We start from the raw sequence: 18941 nt of genomic DNA, 5'->3' as shown, positions 1-18941 counted from the left end.
CACACTGACTTGTGTGTCCTCCTCACAGCGTTCTGTTGCTTTTCGTAGCAACAGTCGGACAGACGGCGCTCCTCTTCCTCCTCCTCCTCCTCCTCCTCCTCCAACTTTGATGACGAAGACGAGCGTTGTCACATCAACAGTCAACCACGCGTCTTCCACGCTGACTGCTTCATATGTCTTCATGGCAACAGCTGCAGCATCCAAGCGCCGTGACAGCAAGCTCTGGAGCGAGACATTCAACGTCCATTTGGGAGCGGCCCAACCTTTGACCTCAAAGGAGATAAAACGACAAGAGGTGAGATTGAGAAAACGTGGCATTTGATTCAGTGTTGGTAGTTTTTTCTTTTACATATGTAAATAATTTCATATACTTTATACAAAAAGCATATAGATTTAAGTTTCTTTTTTTTACGAAAACACATAGTTAATGCATTAATGCATCTCACTTTGCTTTATTTTCATTGTCAGTAATTTTGAACTAATGAAATATTCTGATATGTGCAAACAAGGCTACGCGAAAGCAAACAAAAATCGACATGAAGACAGAATGTTTAGTACAACAAAAAGACAAATAGTTGAATCTGAAACATTTCTGGATTTAAAAAAAATTGAATTTATATATTTACATCAAACGTCAATATTATATACTCTCTGGGGTCCGTGGATGCACCGGCGTGTCCAGATCAACTTTTTGCCATATTTCTATTGATAAACCTGCAATGGAAAGTCACAGAGACTTCGTTCAACCACTTCCTGAAGCTACAACTTCTTAATTCTAGTTTCCATCTCGCTTTGAGACAGAAGTCAGAGAGTATCACATGGTCCTTCTGCATCAGTGTCTGTGCGTTTGCAAGTGGCGGCAGCGTGTGTTAATTTGTGATTTTCAGTGAAACACGGCAATAAACGCTCAGAGAATCAAAAAAAACCTTCCCGCTGGGGTGAAAACAGTTTCATTTTTGGTTGTGCTTTTCCACACAAAGAAGATCATTGAGAAATAAACAAATGCAGAGGGTTTTTATTTTCATCTGGATCAGCATGCAGCAATTATCTATTTTGTATTTGACGAAATGGACATCTGAGTTTTTGTGACTGACGGGTTTTAAGTGATTTTATTTTAAAAACATGTTCTTTGGCAGTGTATCAGCTCCCTGCGGGGGTCGCTGTTACACTGTATGGCACATATTTTAGATTTACATGTTTACTGTATATTGATATGGCTGCAGCCGGGTGGCTCTGTGTGTGTCTGATCCCGTCAGATCTCAGAAACTGGAAGTTGAAACTGGAGTTGTGTCAGGAAGGGCATCCGGCGTAAAACTTGTGCCAAATACCAATGTGGATCTGGCTGTATTCGCTGTGGCAACCCCAAACATGATCGGGAGCAGCTGAACTGACAACAACAACAGCAACTGTATATTGCTAAAATGTCTTTCATTACACAACTTTTGTTGTGTGTTGGGGGGTTTGGCTGGACATTTGGGTGCTGTTTTCTTTTCTTTGCTCTCCAGGTGGTATGCAAACTGTTTTTTTTCTGTGGAGAAGGTGCTGGCGGAAGAGTCCTTCACCCTCATCAGAACTATTGGCTGCACCTGTGGAGGATGTTCACGTGCAGGCCTAACAACTTGCAGCACCTGTGGATGATGCTCACGTGTAGACTTAAAGACTTTCAGCTGAAGCAGATAATGAGATGGCGTTCTGCATTTAAGCCATGAGTGATTTGAGCAGAATTGCCGGGAACTCGACCTTGTGACGTTCGGTTGTGAGACGCTGAGGACAGCGCCAGGGTTTGACACATCGTGCCTGTGAGGGAGGACGGGTGAGGGACACATGCTGTCAGCACACATCAGAGGTGATTATCGTCTGAATAATCGTTAATAGTAATTTGGCGTTTTGTTACGCAGTATATTTGAACATTGATGAGAATTGTGCAGTTTGCTTCTCACTGCCGTGGCGTACGGATTGATGATCCTCCACCTGTTGTGAGAAGCTGCTCATTTACATAAGGCTTAAATTCAGACCTGAATGTGTTGCTGATAGTGTGTGCCTCTGAAGGATATTTGTTGTAGCTCTGTTGACTTACCTCACCTTTTCCGTCCTTCACAGAGTCAGTTTGTCGTATTCACCTGGGGGGTGTTCGGCGGTGAATCTGAGTCCAGAAGTGCCGGGCTTTGATCCATTTGGGTGCTGGAGAGCGCGCCGTCCTTCACCTTGCCAAGACAGCTAAGACAGCTGACTATTTATGTTGTACACGGATTATTGCACATGAGGGGGAATAAATTTGTTTCTTGGAACCACTTTCTGGTTATTTAGCGCTGGGCCATTGTCAGATGCTGGTTCGGTTCTCTGACCCGCCCGCGTCAGCATATAACAACTTTTGTGACCCAAACATTTTGGTAAACACATTTCTAACAAAAAACAATTTGTTCACATGAGTAAAAATGTATATTCACTAAAGATTTGAAGAATTTCCAAAAACACTTTTCATATTTTCTACTTTAGAGCCAAATTATATCTTTTACAGAATGCTGTGGCCAAATATGTATGTCTCACTTTCAGAAAACTGAGATTATTCTGAACATTTTGATATGCAGCAAATGGGCATTATACTGTATACAAGTCCCTTTAAAAGGGAATTACTAAAATGACCTGGGGCCCACTGCCCAGACGGTTAGCATGCATTCATAAGTTTAACTCTCATGTTTTATCTGTGTCTGCAGGCGATATTTGAGTTGACTCAGGGTGAGCGCGACCTGGTGGAGGATCTCAGGTTGGCTAAAAAGGTAAAGCGGATTTATTATTCTGTGCAGACGTATCCGATAAACATGGTAGTACTGCAGTATTTTCTGAGTATTGCTCATGGGTATCTGTGTACTGTAGGCCTACCATGACCCCATGCTGACACTGTCAATCATGACCAAGCAGGAACTGAACCAGATCTTTGGTACTTTGGACTCTCTAATACCGCTGCATGAAGGTAGATGCAACCTGCTCTTTGCTGTGACATCATTGATAGGGGTTACAGGTGCACAATATTGACAATGTACTTTCATAACAAAGTATCATATGATGCAGTACCTTTGCTTTGTGAGGTCATTGCTGATTATTACATTGTTCCTATACAGTTGCATCATAATGGGCAATGCATGATGGGAAAAGGACAATATGAAATTGAAGCAAGTGTGAAAAATGCATGAAGCAGCACATTTCACCGTGAAACAAAAACACGGTGATTACGTCCCAACTACGAGCTGAAGTCTTCAGCTGTGTGAGCACTTTAACAATGCCTTTCAACAATGGTCACAAAAAATCCATTTGTTGATTGCTCACAAGATGAAAATGAGAGTGAAGAAAAAAAACTTATGTGAAATGGAGATTAAGGGACTTGTTTATGGTCACAGCAGTGAGTGATGGCACTAGATGCTGATGACGAGTCCACAAGTAGTTTTGAAACCAACCATTCGTAAAGTCCAAGTCACACTGGTGGATTGAGGAAACGTATGCATCGAGGATGTGAAACTTTGATATCAGATCGGGTCCGTTTTTGTCCTGACAAATCATTTTCACCTTCGTTAAATGCGTTCCTTGTCAGCTGATGTCCGACGAGTCCATCTGGAAGTTACATTTGTGTTATGGTTAGAGGTTCGGGTGGAACCGAACCGTTGCAGGCAGTGGACCCAAATGCAGGTGTTGTGTGGGCCGCCAGAAGAGGAGGTACTGCTGGCCCACCACCAGAGGGCGCCCTGCCTGAAGTGCGGGCTTCAGGCACGAGAGGGCGCTGCCGCCTACAGGAACAGCCGAGGTGACAGCTGTCACTCATCAACTATGACAGCTGTCACCGATCATCTGCATCTCACCCGGGATAAAAGCAGGATGACACCTCCACCACATCACCGAGATATCGACTTCTGTGAGAGGTAACTTTCTCTGCCAGCATTCAGTAATTTCAAGAGCTATTGTGTTGCAGCTGTCAACCAGAGGACCGGCGTGGGTCGCGACTGTTTCGTCCTACGTCCCGTCAGATAAGTGGTTAAACAGACGCTGCACGAGTGTGTGTTAAAGGTGGAGGTGGAATTCCCACCATTATTGTTACGGGGTGTACACACACCCACACTTGACTGTCTTTGTTCTCCGCCAGCAGTACCAGATCCGACACACTGAGACGGTGGCCACCTGGGGACTTCGGGACTTGGCGGCTCCAGTATCCTTCGGGTTTGGTGGTGGTGGAAATCGTGTGGTTCCGGTTCATCTCCAGACGGGCGTCTCCTATCGTCGAACCTGCCCACACGACACCTTCATTAATTGACTTGTATTTATTCTGTAATCTGCTGTGTGTGGTTGTGACATTCACAACAGTAAAGTGTTCAAATTTAACTCCCTCTATTGTCCGTTCATTTACGCCCCTGTTGTGGGTCCGTGTCACTACACTTTCCCAACAGGATATCTCGGCCAGCGTCATGGACTCCGAGGGGCATCACCCAGCTGTTGAACGACCAATGGGAGAGCAGGGAGCGCAGGCGTCCGCAGGAGGCGTGATTGGTGAGCTGCAGCACATCCTCACCGCCTTTACGGCTCGGTTGGATCAAATGACCGAGCAAAACATCCTCCTGAACCGCAGGGTGGAGGCTCTCTCCGCGCAGGTGAGGGCGAGCGCTCAGGGCGCTGCTGCAGCTCCTCCTCCTGCCGACCCTGTGCAGGATATGAATGTTCCAGTGGTGGTTCAACAACCCCTCCCACCATCCCCTGAAGCATACATAAGCCCTCCTGAGCCGTACGGAGGTTGTGTGGAGACGTGCGCGGACTTTCTCATGCAGTGTTCGCTCGTCTTTGCACAATGTCCCATCATGTACGCGTCAGATGCTAGTAAAGTAGCTTATGTGATTAATCTGCTTCGGGGAGAGGCACGCGCTTGGGCTACGGTGCTTTGGGAGCAAAATTCACGGCTCCTTCACACGTACACTGGGTTTGTGAGGGAGTTCAAGACTGTGTTTGATCACCCTAACAGGGGAGAGACCGCTTCGACTGTGCTGCTGTCAATGAGCCAGGGACGCCGGAGCGCAGCCGCTTATGCAGTCGACTTCCGCATCGCGGCTGCGAGGTCCGGCTGGAATAATGCTGCGCTCCGCGCCGCCTTCGTAAACGGACTGTCATCGGTCCTGAAGGAGCACCTGGTGGCCAAGGATGAACCGCGGGAATTAGATGGGCTTATCGATCTTGTTATACGGTTAGACAATCGGTTGGAAGAACGCCGTCGGGAACGAGACGAAGGGCGTGGCCGGGCACGCGCCGTCCCTCTTTCTTCCGGGTCCGAAAAAGGTCCGCTCTTCCCACGCTCCCTGGCCTCTGCGTCCCGTGTGGCGACAGCTCCCCCTGCTGACGAAGCTATGGACACGAGCAGGGCCACATTCAGACCACCGAATAGACAGAGGAGGCTTCCCCGCGGGGCGTGTTTTGTTTGCGGCTCAATTGAGCACCAATTGAGTAATTGCCCCGAACGGTTAAACACCAACGCCCGCCCCTAGAAACTGGGTTTAGGGTGGGCCAAGAAATTCACGTGGGACACACACACATTTCCACACGACTCCCAGTTACAATCCTTAGCGGGGATTTAACCCTTCAGGCCTCAGCACTGGTAGACACAGGGTCAGAAAGGAATCTGCTAGACAGCAGATGGGCCAGGGAGGTAGGGCTCCCTCTGGTGGCGCTTCCTTCACCATTGCAGGTGCGAGCACTAGATGGCACCCTACTCCCTTTAATCACACACAGGACACTACCAGTAACTCTGGTGGTGTCAGGGAATCATCGGGAGGAGATTGAGTTTTTTGTGACTCCCTCTACCTCCCGTGTGATTCTGGGGTTCCCCTGGATGCTAAAACACAATCCCCGGATTGTAGGGTTAGGGTTAGGGTTAGGGTTAGGGTTAGGGTTAGGGTTAGGGTTAGGGTTAGGGTTAGTGGAGCGAGACCTGCCATCGGGTGTGTTTGGGATCCTCGGTCCCTCCCGGTTCCCAGGCTAAGGAGCAGGTCAAAGTTCTCCCCAATCTGTCGGCGGTGCAGGTCGAGTACCACGATCTTGCTGACGTTTTTAGCAAGGATCGGGCACTCACCCTTCCCCCGCACCGTCCATACGATTGTGCCATCGATTTGATGCCAGGCGTGGAGTTCCCGTCCAGCAGGCTGTACAACCTCTCCCGACCTGAGCGCGAATCGATGGAGACCTACATCCGGGACACCTTAGCTGCCGGGCTGATCCGTAACTCCACCTCCCCGATGGGAGCAGGTTTCTTTTTTGTGGGCAAAAAAGATGGCGGTCTTCGTCCATGCATAGATTACCGGGGGCTGAATGAGATCACGGTTCGCAACCGATACCCGTTGCCTTTGTTGGATTCGGTGTTCACCCCCCTGCATGGAGCCAAAATATTCACAAAGCTGGATCTTAGGAACGCATATCACCTAGTTCAGGTCCGGAAGGGAGACGAGTGGAAGACGGCATTCAACACCCCGTTAGGTCATTTTGAGTACCTGGTCATGCCGTTCGGCCTCACAAACGCCCCCGCGACGTTCCAAGCTTTGGTTAATGACGTCTTGCGGGACTTCCTGCACCGATTCGTCTTCGTATATCTGGACGATATACTCATTTTTTCCTCGGATCCTGAGACCCATGTACGGCATGTACGTCAGGTCCTGCAGCGGTTGTTGGAGAACCGGCTGTTTGTGAAGGGCGAGAAGTGTGAGTTTCACCACACCTCTTTGTCCTTCCAGGGGTTTATCATCTCCTCCAACTCCGTCGCCCCGGATCCGGCCAAGGTCGCAGCGGTGAGAGACTGGCCCCAACCTACGAGCCGTAGGAAGCTGCAATAGTTCCTCGGCTTCGCAAATTTTTACAGGAGGTTCATTAAGGGGTATAGTCAGGTAGTTAGCCCCCTGACAGCCCTGACCTCACCAAAAGTTCCCTTCACCTGGTCGGATCGGTGCGATGCCGCGTTCAGGGAGTTGAAACAGCGCTTCTCGACTGCACCCGTCTTGGTGCAGCCCGATCCTAGTCGCCAGTTTGTGGTCGAAGTGGACGCCTCTGACTCAGGGATAGGAGCCGTGCTATCCCAGAGCGGAGAGACCGATAAGGTTCTTCACCCGTGTGCCTATTTCTCACGCAGGTTGACCCCAGCAGAGCGGAACTATGACGTGGGCAATCGAGAGCTCCTTGCGGTGAAAGAGGCTCTTGAGGAGTGGAGACACCTGTTGGAGGGAGCGTCTGTGCCTTTCACGGTTTTTACTGACCACCGGAACCTGGAGTATATCAGGACCGCCAAGCGACTGAACCCCAGGCAAGCCCGCTGGTCACTGTTTTTCGGCCGTTTTGACTTCCGGATCACTTACCGCCCCGGGACCAAAAACCAGAGGTCGGATGCCCTGTCCCGGGTGCACGAACATGAAGTCAAGACCGAGCTGTCGGATCCACCGGAACCCATCCTACCGGAGTTCACTATCGTGGCTACCCTTACCTGGGACGTGGAGAAGACCGTCCGGGAGGCCCTGGCACGGAGCCCGGATCCCGGAACAGGGCCGAGAAACAGACTATACGTCCCACCAGAAGCCAGAGCTGCCGTCCTGGACTTCTGTCACGGGTCCAAGCTCTCCTGCCACCCAGGGGTGCGTAGGACCGTGGCAGTGGTCCGGCAGTGCTTCTGGTGGGCGTCTCTGGAGGCTGACGTCCGGGCTTATATCCAGGCCTGCACCACCTGCGCCAGGGGCAAGGCGGACCACCAGAAGGCACAGGGACTCCTGCAGCTGCTTCCTGTGCCTCATCGCCCCTGGTCCCACATCGGTCTGGATTTCGTCACGGGCCTCCCGCCGTCCCGGGGGCACACCACCATCCTCACGATAGTGGACCGGTTCTCCAAGGCGGCCCACTTCGTGGCCCTCCCGAAGCTCCCATCGGCCCAGGAGACGCCGGATCTCCTGGTCCACCATGTCGTCTGGCTGCATGGGATACCAACAGACATCGTTTCGGATCGTGGCCCCCAGTTCTCCTCGCAGGTGTGGAGGAGTTTCTGCCGGGAACTGGGGGCCACCGTGAGCCTCTCATCTGGGTATCACCCTCAGACCAACGGACAGGCTGAACGGGCCAATCAAGAGTTGGAGCAGCCCCTGCGTTGTACAACATCCGCACACCCGACGGCTTGGAGTGAACACCTGGCCTGGATCAAGTACGCGCATAACCGCCAAGTGTCCTCTGCCACCGGCCTCTCCCCGTTTGAGGTGTGTCTGGGGTACCAACCCCCTTTGTTTTCTGTGGTGGAGGGAGAGGTCGGTGTGCCCTCGGTCCAGGCCCACCTGCGGAGATGCCGTCGGGTGTGGCGCACCGCCCGTTCGGCCTTGTTGAGGGCCCGGACGAGGGCAAAAGCCCATGCAGACCGTCGACGGTCCCCGGCCCCCGCATACCAGCCCGGGCAGGAGGTATGGCTATCTACCAAGGACATACCTCTCCAGGTGGCTTCCCCGAAATTGAAAGACCGCTACATAGGGCCGTTCCGCATCCTCAAGGTCCTCAGTCCCACCGCAGTGAGGCTTCAACTCCCGGCCTCACTGCGGATCCATCCAGTCTTTCATGTCTCCAGGTTGAAACCACATCACACCTCACCCCTCTGTGCACCCGATCCGGCGCCGCCTCCTGCCCGTATCATCGACGGGGAGCCGGCTTTTGGATGTCCGTCGAATGGGCCGGGGCTTTCAATATTTGGTGGACTGGGAAGGGTATGGACCCGAAGAACGCTCCTGGGTGAAGAGGAGGCTTCATCCTGGACCCGGCCCTCCTGGTCGATTTTTACCGACGCCACCCGGACAAGCCTGGTCGGGCACCAGGAGGCACCCGTTGAGGTGGGGGTCCTGTTGTGTGGGCCGCCAGAAGAGGAGGTACTGCTGGCCCACCACCAGAGGGCGCCCTGCCTGAAGTGCGGGCTTCAGGCACGAGAGGGCGCTGCCGCCTACAGGAACAGCCGAGGTGACAGCTGTCACTCATCAACTATGACAGCTGTCACCGATCATCTGCATCTCACCCGGGGTAAAAGCAGGATGACACCTCCACCACATCGCCGAGATATCGACTTCTGTGAGAGGTAACTTTCTCTGCCAGCATTCAGTGATTTCAAGAGCTATTGTGTTGCAGCTGTCAACCGGAGGACCGGCGTGGGTCGCGACTGTTTCGTCCTACGTCCCGTCAGATAAGTGGTTAAACAGACGCTGCACGAGTGTGTGTTAAAGGTGGAGGTGGAATTCCCACCATTATTGTTACGGGGTGTACACACACCCACACTTGACTGTCTTTGTTCTCCGCCAGCAGTACCAGATCCGACACGCTGAGACGGTGGCCACCTGGGGACTTCGGGACTTGGCAGCTCCAGTATCCTTCGGGTTCGGTGGCGGTGGAAATCGTGTGGTTCCGGTTCATCTCCAGACGGGCGTCTCCTATCGTCGAGCCTGCCCACACGACACCTTCATTAATTGACTTGTATTTATTCTGTAATCTGCTGTGTGTAGTTGTGACATTCACAACAGTAAAGTGTTCAAATTTAACTCCCTCTATTGTCCGTTCATTTACGCCCCCTGTTGTGGGTCCGTGTCACTACACTTTCCCAACAGCAGGGAGCTGGACACGGAGAAGAGCACAAAGGAAAATATATTTATTTATAATAAATAAAGGTGCTGCACTGGAGTGCCTGCAGTGTGGAGAGATGGCCCGCCTCCTGTTGGTGAAATGAAGGCGCTGCAGGATCCTGAGCCAGTCTTGAAGGATAATCGGCCGGTTAATAATCCTTTCATTTTTTTTTTTAACGTTTTTAACTTTTGTGAGTTTGACCATGTCTGTTTGTCTCCATATGGGCTCCAGCCCCTCGTGAATCTGAACTAGAATAAGAAAAAAAAAAAAAAAAAATGAATGAATACAAAAATGAATACTTTTTAAAAGTAAAGAATGGTAAGCAATTTGATCATTACAACAACTTTTATAGAGCTCATTTGGAATAAAAATGGTAAATTACCATTATAAATAATTACTAACTGTGTAGTTATTAATTTGATGAAATGAACTTTTCTAAAACCCCTGGCAAAAATTATGGAATCACCGGCCTCGGAGGATGTTCATTCAGTTGTTTAATTTTGTAGAAAAAAAGCAGATCACAGACATGACACAAAACTAACGTCATTTCAAATGACAACTTTCTGGCTTTAAGAAACACTATAAGAAATCAAGAAAAAAAGATTGTGGCAGTCAGTAACGGTTACTGTTTTAGACCAAGCAGAGGAAAAAAATATGGAATCACTCAATTCTGAGGAAAAAATTATGGACTCACCCTGTAAATTTTCATCCCCCAAACTAACACCTGCATCAAATCAGATCTACTCGTTGACATTGACCCTATGCCATGACATTGACCCTATGTGTCTTTTTACAAGGAATGTTTTCGCAGTTTTTGCTCTATGGCAAGATGCATTATCATCTTGAAACATCCCCAAACATCCTTTCAATTGTCCAAAATATCAACGTAAACTTGTGCATTTATTGATGATGTAATGACAGCCATCTCCCCAGTGCCTTTACCTGACATGCAGCTCCATATCATCAATGACTGTGGAAATTTACATGTTCTCTTCAGGCAGTCATCTTTATAAATCTCATTGGAACGGCACCAAACAAAAGTTCCAGCATCATCACCTTGCCCAATGCAGATTCGAGATTCATCACTGAATATGACTTTCATCCAGTCATCCACAATCCACGAATGCTTTTCCTTAGCCCATTGTAACCTTGTTTTTTTTCTGTTTAGGTGTTAATTATGGCTTTCGTTTAGCTTTTATGTATGTAAATCCCATTTCCTTTAGGCGGTTTCTTACAGTTCGGTCACAGACGTTGACTCCAGTTTCCTCCCATTCGTTCCTCATTTGTTTTGTTGTGCATTTTTCGATTTTTGAGACATATTGTTTTAAGTTTTCTGTCTTGACGCTTTGATGTCTTCCTTGGTCTACCAGTATGTTTGCCTTTAACAACCTTCCCATGTTGTTTGTATTTGGTCCAGAGTTTAGACACAGCTGACTGTGAACAACCAACATCTTTTGCAACACTGCATGATGATTTACTCTCTTTTAAGAGTTTGATAATCCTCTCCTTTGTTTCAATTGACATCTCTCGTGTTGGAGCCATGATTCATGTCAGTCCACTTGGTGCAACAGCTCTCCAAGGTGTGTTCACTCCTTTTTAGATGCAGACTAACGAGCAGATCTGATATGATGCAGGTGTTAGTTTTGGGGATGAAAATTTACAGGGTAATTCCATAATTTTTTCCTCAGAATTGAGTGATTCCATATTTTTTTCCTCTGCTTGGTCTAAAAAAGTAACTGTTACTGACTGCCACAATCTTTTTTTCTTGATTTCTTATAGTGTTTCTTAAAGCCAGAAAGTTGCCATTTGAAATGACTTTAGTTTTGTGTCATGTCTGTGATCTGCTTTTTTTCTACAAAATTAAACAACTGAATGAACATCCTCAGAGGCTGGTGATTCCATAATTTTTGCCAGGGGTTGTAGATGAGGTTGGATGTTGGGACAGCAGCAGTGTTTTCTGGCTGCAGTTCCCTCTGCTACCACTAGGTGCTGTGCATATGTACAGTCAGAGTTGCGTGTATATTTACACACATTTCAAAGTACAAGTAGAAGTTGATAAATTCTACACTTTGTGTAGAAATGTTTGTACACATGGTTTGCGCACAGATTTATGTTTAAGAATGGGTGATAAATGAGGCCAAGGACTGGCATTAAATTCGTCAGCAGGTCAATGTTTAAAAGGTTTTCTGTCTTGTAGATCTTTTGAGTCGCCTCCGAGAAGCCAGAAGGGCTGATGGGTCCACAGAACACGTGGGACACATCCTGTCTGACTGGGTGAGTGTTGAATCACGGCAGAGACCTCGAGAGCAGGTTTGATGGACAAACACAAAAATCTAATTATCAGCTGTCAGTCTTTTCTAAAGTGCCCCCACCCCCACCCTTTGTTCTTCTGACTTCCTCTTTCCTGCTGCTACACATCATGGTGTCATCTGCAAACAGCAGAATGCTGATGGGACTTTGATTCCCTTCTGTGCAGCAGATGTCTGCTGGCTGGATTTGGCAGTTTTACTCGTAACCTGGTCATAGATGACTAATGTTAGTACTAGCACACTGGTCACGTCTCACGTTCTTGCAATCAGGAAATGATGCCAGAAAAGAATCTGTTGTGTTGGAAGGTGACCCGTTGCAGCTGATGACAGGATCAGATGTAGAACTGACAGAAGTTAATTGTCTGTTTGGGAGCACTGCCCAAAGAACTCTCAAACATCTGAAACCTGCTCCGTCTTTCTCTTACGACACTTAGTTTGACTGAATAATTGCAGAATTTGGTTGTTTGTGTAAAAAAAGTGGTTCCATTAAAACCAGTAAATGCGTCACCATTCAGATGTTGGTTGTCTGTGTGTCTGTAGCTGCCCTGTCTCTCTGCCTACACGCCATACTGCAGTAACCAGGTCAAGGCCAAAGCCTTGTTGGACCAGAAAAAACAGGATCGCCGTGTCCAGGATTTCTTGCAGCGCTGCCTCCAGTCACCGTTCAGCAGGAAATTGGATCTGTGGAACTTCCTCGACATCCCCCGCAGTCGGTTGGTCAAATATCCGTTGCTGCTCAGGGAGATTCTGAAGCACACGCCCTGTGACCATCCAGACCACCAGCACCTGGACGAGGCGGTAAGAAAACCTTCTGAGCGCTGGCAGCACTGGATTAATAAACTCATCGATGTATAATCAAATAGTCAAATATGATTCATTTCACTTCTGACTTACTACGTATTCAGGCAGGGCAGGATTACATGGTGTCTGTGTTGTCTGCAGGTGCTGATGGTCCAGACCGTGCTGGCGGACATCGACAGGCGGACGGGCGAGTCGGAGTGTCAGTTCTACAAGGACCGCCTGGTGTACAGTGAGGACGGACACAGGGACCAACTCATTGAGCAGTCCAGAACCCTCAGCTGCCACGGAGACCTGAGGAACAACAGAGGAGCCGTCAGTAGACTTCTGCTTCCTCCAAACCTTGTGCACACTTAAACAGCTTCTGGAATGAAACATCTTCATGCTTGTTTCTGTGTTTGTCAGGCAGCAACTAATAATTATTTACACTATTTTTCAAGCAGCATGGCGTCTCCATGGTTTAGCGCTGTTTCCTCACAGCAAGAAGGTTCCAGCTTCTCTTCCCACCTGGTCCTTTCTGTGTGGAGTTTGCATGTTCTCCCTGTGTTTGCACGGGTTCTCTACAATTTTTGCACAATTACAAATAACTTTCTGTCTGCTTGATACAGTGGAGACCTGCATGTTGATCTGGCACAAGTTTTACACCTCATGCCCGTCCTGACCCAACTCCACATTACTTGGAGAATGGGCAGGGGTGGTCTTCACCCAGCAACCTTCTGGAAATGAGCGCACTAACTGCCTAGCCACTGCGCTGCCCCGTCTGTTTGATGAAAACTGTAAATTTGTTCGCTGAGCCACTGTATGAAGCTTTGCAAAAGAAACCACTGATCACTACTAAAATAAATTCATGTGTTCATCCTGTATCACTTTGTAGATGTATTCCAAAACTAACATGATGGTAGTGGCAACAGTCATGTCCACCAGGGGGCAGTATAACGAAGGGAGCAGTATAAACAAGAAGAGATTACTTGGCTGAAACAACAACAAGAAAATGGCAGCAATACGAGGTCTGTCAATAAAGCAACGGTCCTTTTTATTTTTTTCAAAAACTATATGGATTTCATTCATATGTTTTTACGTCAGACATGCTTGAACCCTCGTGCGCATGCGTGAGTTTTTCCACGCCTGTCGGTGACGTCATTCGCCTGTGAGCACTCCTTGTGGGAGGAGTCGTCCAGCCCCTCGTCGGAATTCCTTTGTCTGAGAAGTTGCTGAGAGACTGGCGCGTTGTTTGATCAAAATTTTTTCTAAACCTGTGACACACATCGAAGTGGACACGGTTCGAAAAATTAAGCTGGTTTTCAGTGAAAATTTTAACGGCTGATGAGAGATTTTGAGGTGATTCTGTCGCTTTAAGGACTTCCCACGGTGCGAGACGTTGCTCAGCGCTCTCAGCCGCCGTCGTCAGCCTGTTCAAGCTGAAAACCTCCACATTTCAGGCTCTATTGATCCAGGACGTCGTGAGAGAACAGAGAAGTTTCAGAAGAAGTCGGTTTCAGCATTTTATCTGGATATTCCACTGTTAAAGGAGATTTTTTTTAATGAAAGACGTGCGGACGGATCCGCGCGTCGGGATGCAGCCGCCGCGGTGCGGCGGCACAGGAAAAACACCTCCGTGTTGATAACCATTTGTAAAATCCAGGCGGCTTTTGATGGCTTTCAGTGGAGTGAGTATATGAGAAATTGTTTAACAGGCAGGACATGTTCCAACTTGTCCTTAAGGCTTTCAACAGAGGTGTTTTTCCTGTGGCGGAGCGTCGCGGCGGCTGCGTCCCGACGTGCGGACCCGTCCGCACGTCTTTCATTAAAAAAATCTCCTTTAACAGTGGAATATCCGGATAAAATGCTGAAACCGACTTCTTCTGAAACTTCTCTGTTCTCTCACGACGTCCTGGATCAATAGAGCCTGAAATGTGGAGGTTTTCAGCTTGAAACAGGCTGATGACGCCGCCTGAGAGCGCTGAGCGACGTCTCGCACCGTGGGAAGCCCTTAAAGCGACAGAATCACCTCAAAATCTCTCATCAGCTGTTAAAATTTTCACTGAAAACCAGCTTAATTTTTCGAACCGTGTCCACTTCGATGTGTCTCACAGGTTTAGAAAAAATTTTGATCAAACAACGCGCCAGTCTCTCAGCAACTTCTCAGACAAAGGAATTCCGACGAGGGGCTGGACGACTCCTCCCACAAGGAGTGCTCACAGGCGAATGACGTCACCGACAGGCGTGGAAAAACTCACGCATGCGCACGAGGGTTCAAGCATGTCTGACGTAAAAACATATGAATGAAATCCATATAGTTTTTGAAAAAAATAAAAAGGATCTATACTTTATTGACAGCCCTCGTATGTCAAAAAAATGGAAGTGAGATCAGCTGCGACATGAAGATATTCCGCTGTCAGGAAGATGGATGAACTCTAATATGCCCCCTAGTGGATGCAACTGCAAACTGTTTTTCTTTTTTACTTTCACTTTTGATGCTCTGTGTGCTTCTTACCCTGTGTGCTGCTATACAATGCTGCTGGAACCTCAATTCTTTGAGTGAGTCTCCCCAAGGGATTAATAAAATTCTATCTAATCTAATCTCTAATCTGATCTACCTTTGAGTCATTCAGGCAAAAATACAAACAGTGAGATTCATGACACGATGTTGCAAACTCTCTCTCTGTCTGTCTGTCTCTGTCTCTTGCTGTCTGTCTGTCTCTGTCTCTCTGTCTGTCTCTGTCTGTCTCTGTCTCGCTGTCTGTCTCTGTCTGTCTGTCTCTCTCTGTCTCTGTCTCTCTGTCTTTGTCTGTCTCTGTCTCTCGCTGTCTGTCTCTCTGTCTTTGTTTGTCTCTCTGTCTGTCTGTCTCTCTCTGTCTCTCTCTATTTGTCTCTCTGTCTGTCTCTGTCTCTCTATTTGTCTCTCTGTCTGTCTCTCTCTTGTCTGTCTCTCTCTCTGTCTGTCTCTGTCTCTCTCTCTGTCTGTCTCTGTCTCTCTTGTCTGTCTGTCTCTCTGTCTGTGTCTCTCTGTCTCTCTCTGTCTGTCTCTGTCTCGCTCTGTCTGTCTGTCTCTCTCTCTCTGTCTGTCTGTCTCTCTCTCTCTGTCTGTCTGTCTCTGTCTCTCGCTGTCTGTGTCTCTCTGTCTCTCTCTGTCTGTCTGTCTCTGTTTCTCACTGTCTGTGTCTCTCTGTCTCTCTCTGTCTGTCTCTCTCTGTCTCTCTCTTGTCTGTCTCTCGCTCTCTGTCTCTCTCTATCTGTCTCTGTCTCTCTCTGTCTGTCTCTCTCTGTCTGTCTGTCTGTCTCTCTCTGTCTCTCGCTGTCTGTGTCTCTCTGTCTCTCTCTGTCTGTCTGTCTCTGTCTCTCTCTCGCTGTCTCTGTCTCTGTCTGTCTGTCTCTCTCGCTGTCTGTCTCTCTATGTCTCTGTCTGTCTCTCTATGTCTCTGTCTGTCTCTCTCTCTCTGTTTCTTGCTGTCTGTCTGTCTGTCTCGCTCTGTCTCTGTCTGTCTGTCTCGCTGTCTCTGTCTGTCTCTCTCTGTCTGTCTGTCTCTCTCTCTCTCTCTCTTTCTCTCTCGCTTACCCCCAAAGAAGTTCCATGTGTTTCTCTTCCAAGACGTTCTGGTCATCACCAGGTCCATCTCACTCAACGATCAGCCAGTCAGCTACCAGCTGTGTCGTCATCCAATCCCCACCCGGGAGCTAGACCTGGACGACATATCAGATGGCGAGATGAGAGTGGGCGGTTCCATCAGAGGGGCCTTCAGCAACAATGAAAGGAGTCAGTATTTAAGAAAAACTTGGAATAATTTGTTGTCCTACACTGTTTGAGTGTGTTTCTTAGTAAACGGTGTGATGGAGGTTGTGTTTAGTCGAATTGTAAGGTGTCCCGATGCCGTAACTCGTAGTTTTATCCATGTAATCTACTGACATGGGCGTGGCTGGAAGTTTCTTGTTTTGTTTCTGCATCTTTTTTTCCACAGCTCATGTAGGGGCATCGTGAGCCAAGCTTGAACAGTTTTTGGGAATCAGTGTAGTGCTGAGTGGAAGTTCTGCCCCCTGAGCTACTGCTGCCTTCATTGGATAACACTGACTCTCACCAAATACAGACAAATCTTTAAGACCTCCCTGATGTCCATCACGTGTCAGGTTATAGTGCAGCTAAAGCTCTGGAAAGGGTTTCTAGGATTGGTGTATATCGCCATCTGGTGGTGGGAGTGGGAACATAGAGTTCAGACTCATAAATACACACAGAGGGTTCAGAGTTTCTGATGCCTGTTAAAAAAAAAAGGAAGAACACTAATTTTCATTTACAACCTGAAACAACTCTGCAGGTGTTTTATCCACCCAGATGAGTATTAACCTGTGCCGTCTCTCTCCCTCCTCCTCCTCAACACAGCAAAGAACTTCTTCAGCGTTTCATACCATACTGGAGGTCGGCTACAGAGCCACTGCTTCCAGGCGAGTGATGCCTTCAACAAACAGCAGTGGATCAACTGCATTCGACAGGCCAAGGAGGCTGCAGCCTTGACACAGGTAGACCAGAGTCTGGAGACGGGTCACAGGTTGGTCAGCGAGTCTGGGGAAATGCAGATGGTGTTGGATATGGATGGGGACACAGGTCTGATTGAAGACAAACGTCTCAGTTTGGGTGAGGAGGCTGAGCTGAGTTTGAATCCTGGGACAGTTGGGGAGAAGGAGACTGGTCCAGGATTGGACGGCCTGGCTGCTTTGGACTCAGATGAAGAAACAGGGAGGAGTTTGGAACGGGGGTTCTTTGGAAAGACAGTGACTGCCTGCAGGATGATGGATGGCGAAAGAGGAGGAGGGGGAGTTGTTGAAGGTGTTCATGTTCTTCCCACCTCCCACTGCTCTGCTGCCATCTACACAAATAAGGAAGACCAAGTGATGGAGGAGGAGCAGGGTGGTGGTGGTGAGGAGGAGGAGGAGGCAGTTCCCATGGACACCAGCAAACTTGACTCTCTGCAAGCGGAGCCAGAGACCCTGAGGTGCTGATGCCAACACTAAAATCATGACAAACAGGAAGGACTGATGTGTTCCAGAACATGATGTTACTTCAGAACTTCTTTTAGAACAAAGCCCCTTTGTCAGGAGAGCTTATTTACACCCGCAACTTGTAACGTCCTCAACGGAGAACCCCAGTGCAGAGAACCACAAAGTTGATCAGTAAAAGCTGGTTTAAGTTCCAGCAGGTTATCTTGAAGCACTTAACAGCAACAATTCATACACTGCAACAGTCCTTGGAGTGACAAAGGATTTGTCACTTACACAGGCAGAGGTCAGGAACACGGGAGATCAGGTCAACAGGCAACAATCTCTTTAGAGGGAGCAGCAGAAGAGTTATCCAAAAATACAAGCAGAGGGTCAGTGCACAGAAATCAATCATACCGGATGAGCCAATCTGGAATCAGCATGCTAGACTCAGGAACCATGGAATAGGGCAGCGCAGTCTGGTTTAAACCCTTGTGTTATTGCCGGATTTGACCACATCCGGGGACAGCCGGCATGAACACGGCAGAGACTAATCCCCAGTGTGGGAGTTAAAGTACAAACCATTCAGCCTGGTTCTGTAAACTTAAAAGCATACTCACCGCCACCGGTGTGCTAGTTTAAGAGATGCTGGTTTAAAATGGTTTCCGCTGAAACCGCCATCCTCCGAATGTTTTGTGCTGACACTCCGCCCGGGGACTAGTCTCTTCCCACAAATAGTGTCACTTCTGACGGAAAAATGGTGCACTGTTTTGTTTTCGACTGCAATCACCGAAGCAGTCGCGAAAAGTAGGTTTTTTTGGTTCCCAGTGGAGAAGGAAAGATAAAGCAAATGGGAGTCACTGATGTCAAAACAAAATGGAGCAAAGTGTGACTGAAGGCGTGATAGGTATTGTAATTAATCTAAATTAACGCTTTATTTTGACAGCCACAATTTTAATAGTTAATAGCGACAGCCTGCAGTTATTACTTATTTACGAGCTACTTAGGAGGCTAACGATTAGCTTACCGTCATGCTTTGTCTCTTCATCTCTTTAGCAGCTTGTATCTTCTCGTCTTCATCTTCATATTGTTGTATGAATTCCCAAAGTCTTCTATACTTGTCATGCGTGTTTTGTCTCACTGCCAGCAACTTTCTCTTAAAAACTCACAGCAGTAAAGACACGGAGTCCACCATTGTCGCGTATAAAACGGCATCACCGC

The 18941-nt window shown here is 48.2% G+C and overlaps 1 protein-coding gene across 3 annotated transcripts in view; it reads left to right on the top strand.

Annotated features, from left to right (window-relative positions):
• Window positions 1–18646, top strand: part of arhgef3 (Rho guanine nucleotide exchange factor (GEF) 3) — a 92362-nt gene extending 73716 nt beyond the window's left edge. The window contains exons 5-12 of one of the 3 annotated variants that reach the window (XM_034165211.1): window positions 29–295; window positions 2715–2777; window positions 2875–2971; window positions 11846–11922; window positions 12498–12755; window positions 12900–13070; window positions 16320–16509; window positions 17128–18646. In XM_034165211.1, the coding sequence (XP_034021102.1) occupies window positions 29–295; window positions 2715–2777; window positions 2875–2971; window positions 11846–11922; window positions 12498–12755; window positions 12900–13070; window positions 16320–16509; window positions 17128–17744 (1740 nt within the window). In that variant the 3' untranslated portion in view covers window positions 17745–18646. The remainder of the gene's footprint in view (window positions 1–28; window positions 296–2714; window positions 2778–2874; window positions 2972–11845; window positions 11923–12497; window positions 12756–12899; window positions 13071–16319; window positions 16510–17127) is intronic. The other 2 variants (XM_034165222.1, XM_034165214.1) reach the window with 2 other exon arrangements.
• The last annotated feature ends 295 nt before the right edge of the window (window positions 18647–18941 follow it).

Source organism: Thalassophryne amazonica, chromosome 3 (assembly GCF_902500255.1).
Source record: "Thalassophryne amazonica chromosome 3, fThaAma1.1, whole genome shotgun sequence".
Lineage (NCBI taxonomy): Eukaryota > Metazoa > Chordata > Actinopteri > Batrachoidiformes > Batrachoididae > Thalassophryne > Thalassophryne amazonica.
The sequence above is the reverse complement of the archived record's forward strand: the minus strand, read 5'-3'. Positions and strand labels throughout refer to the sequence as shown.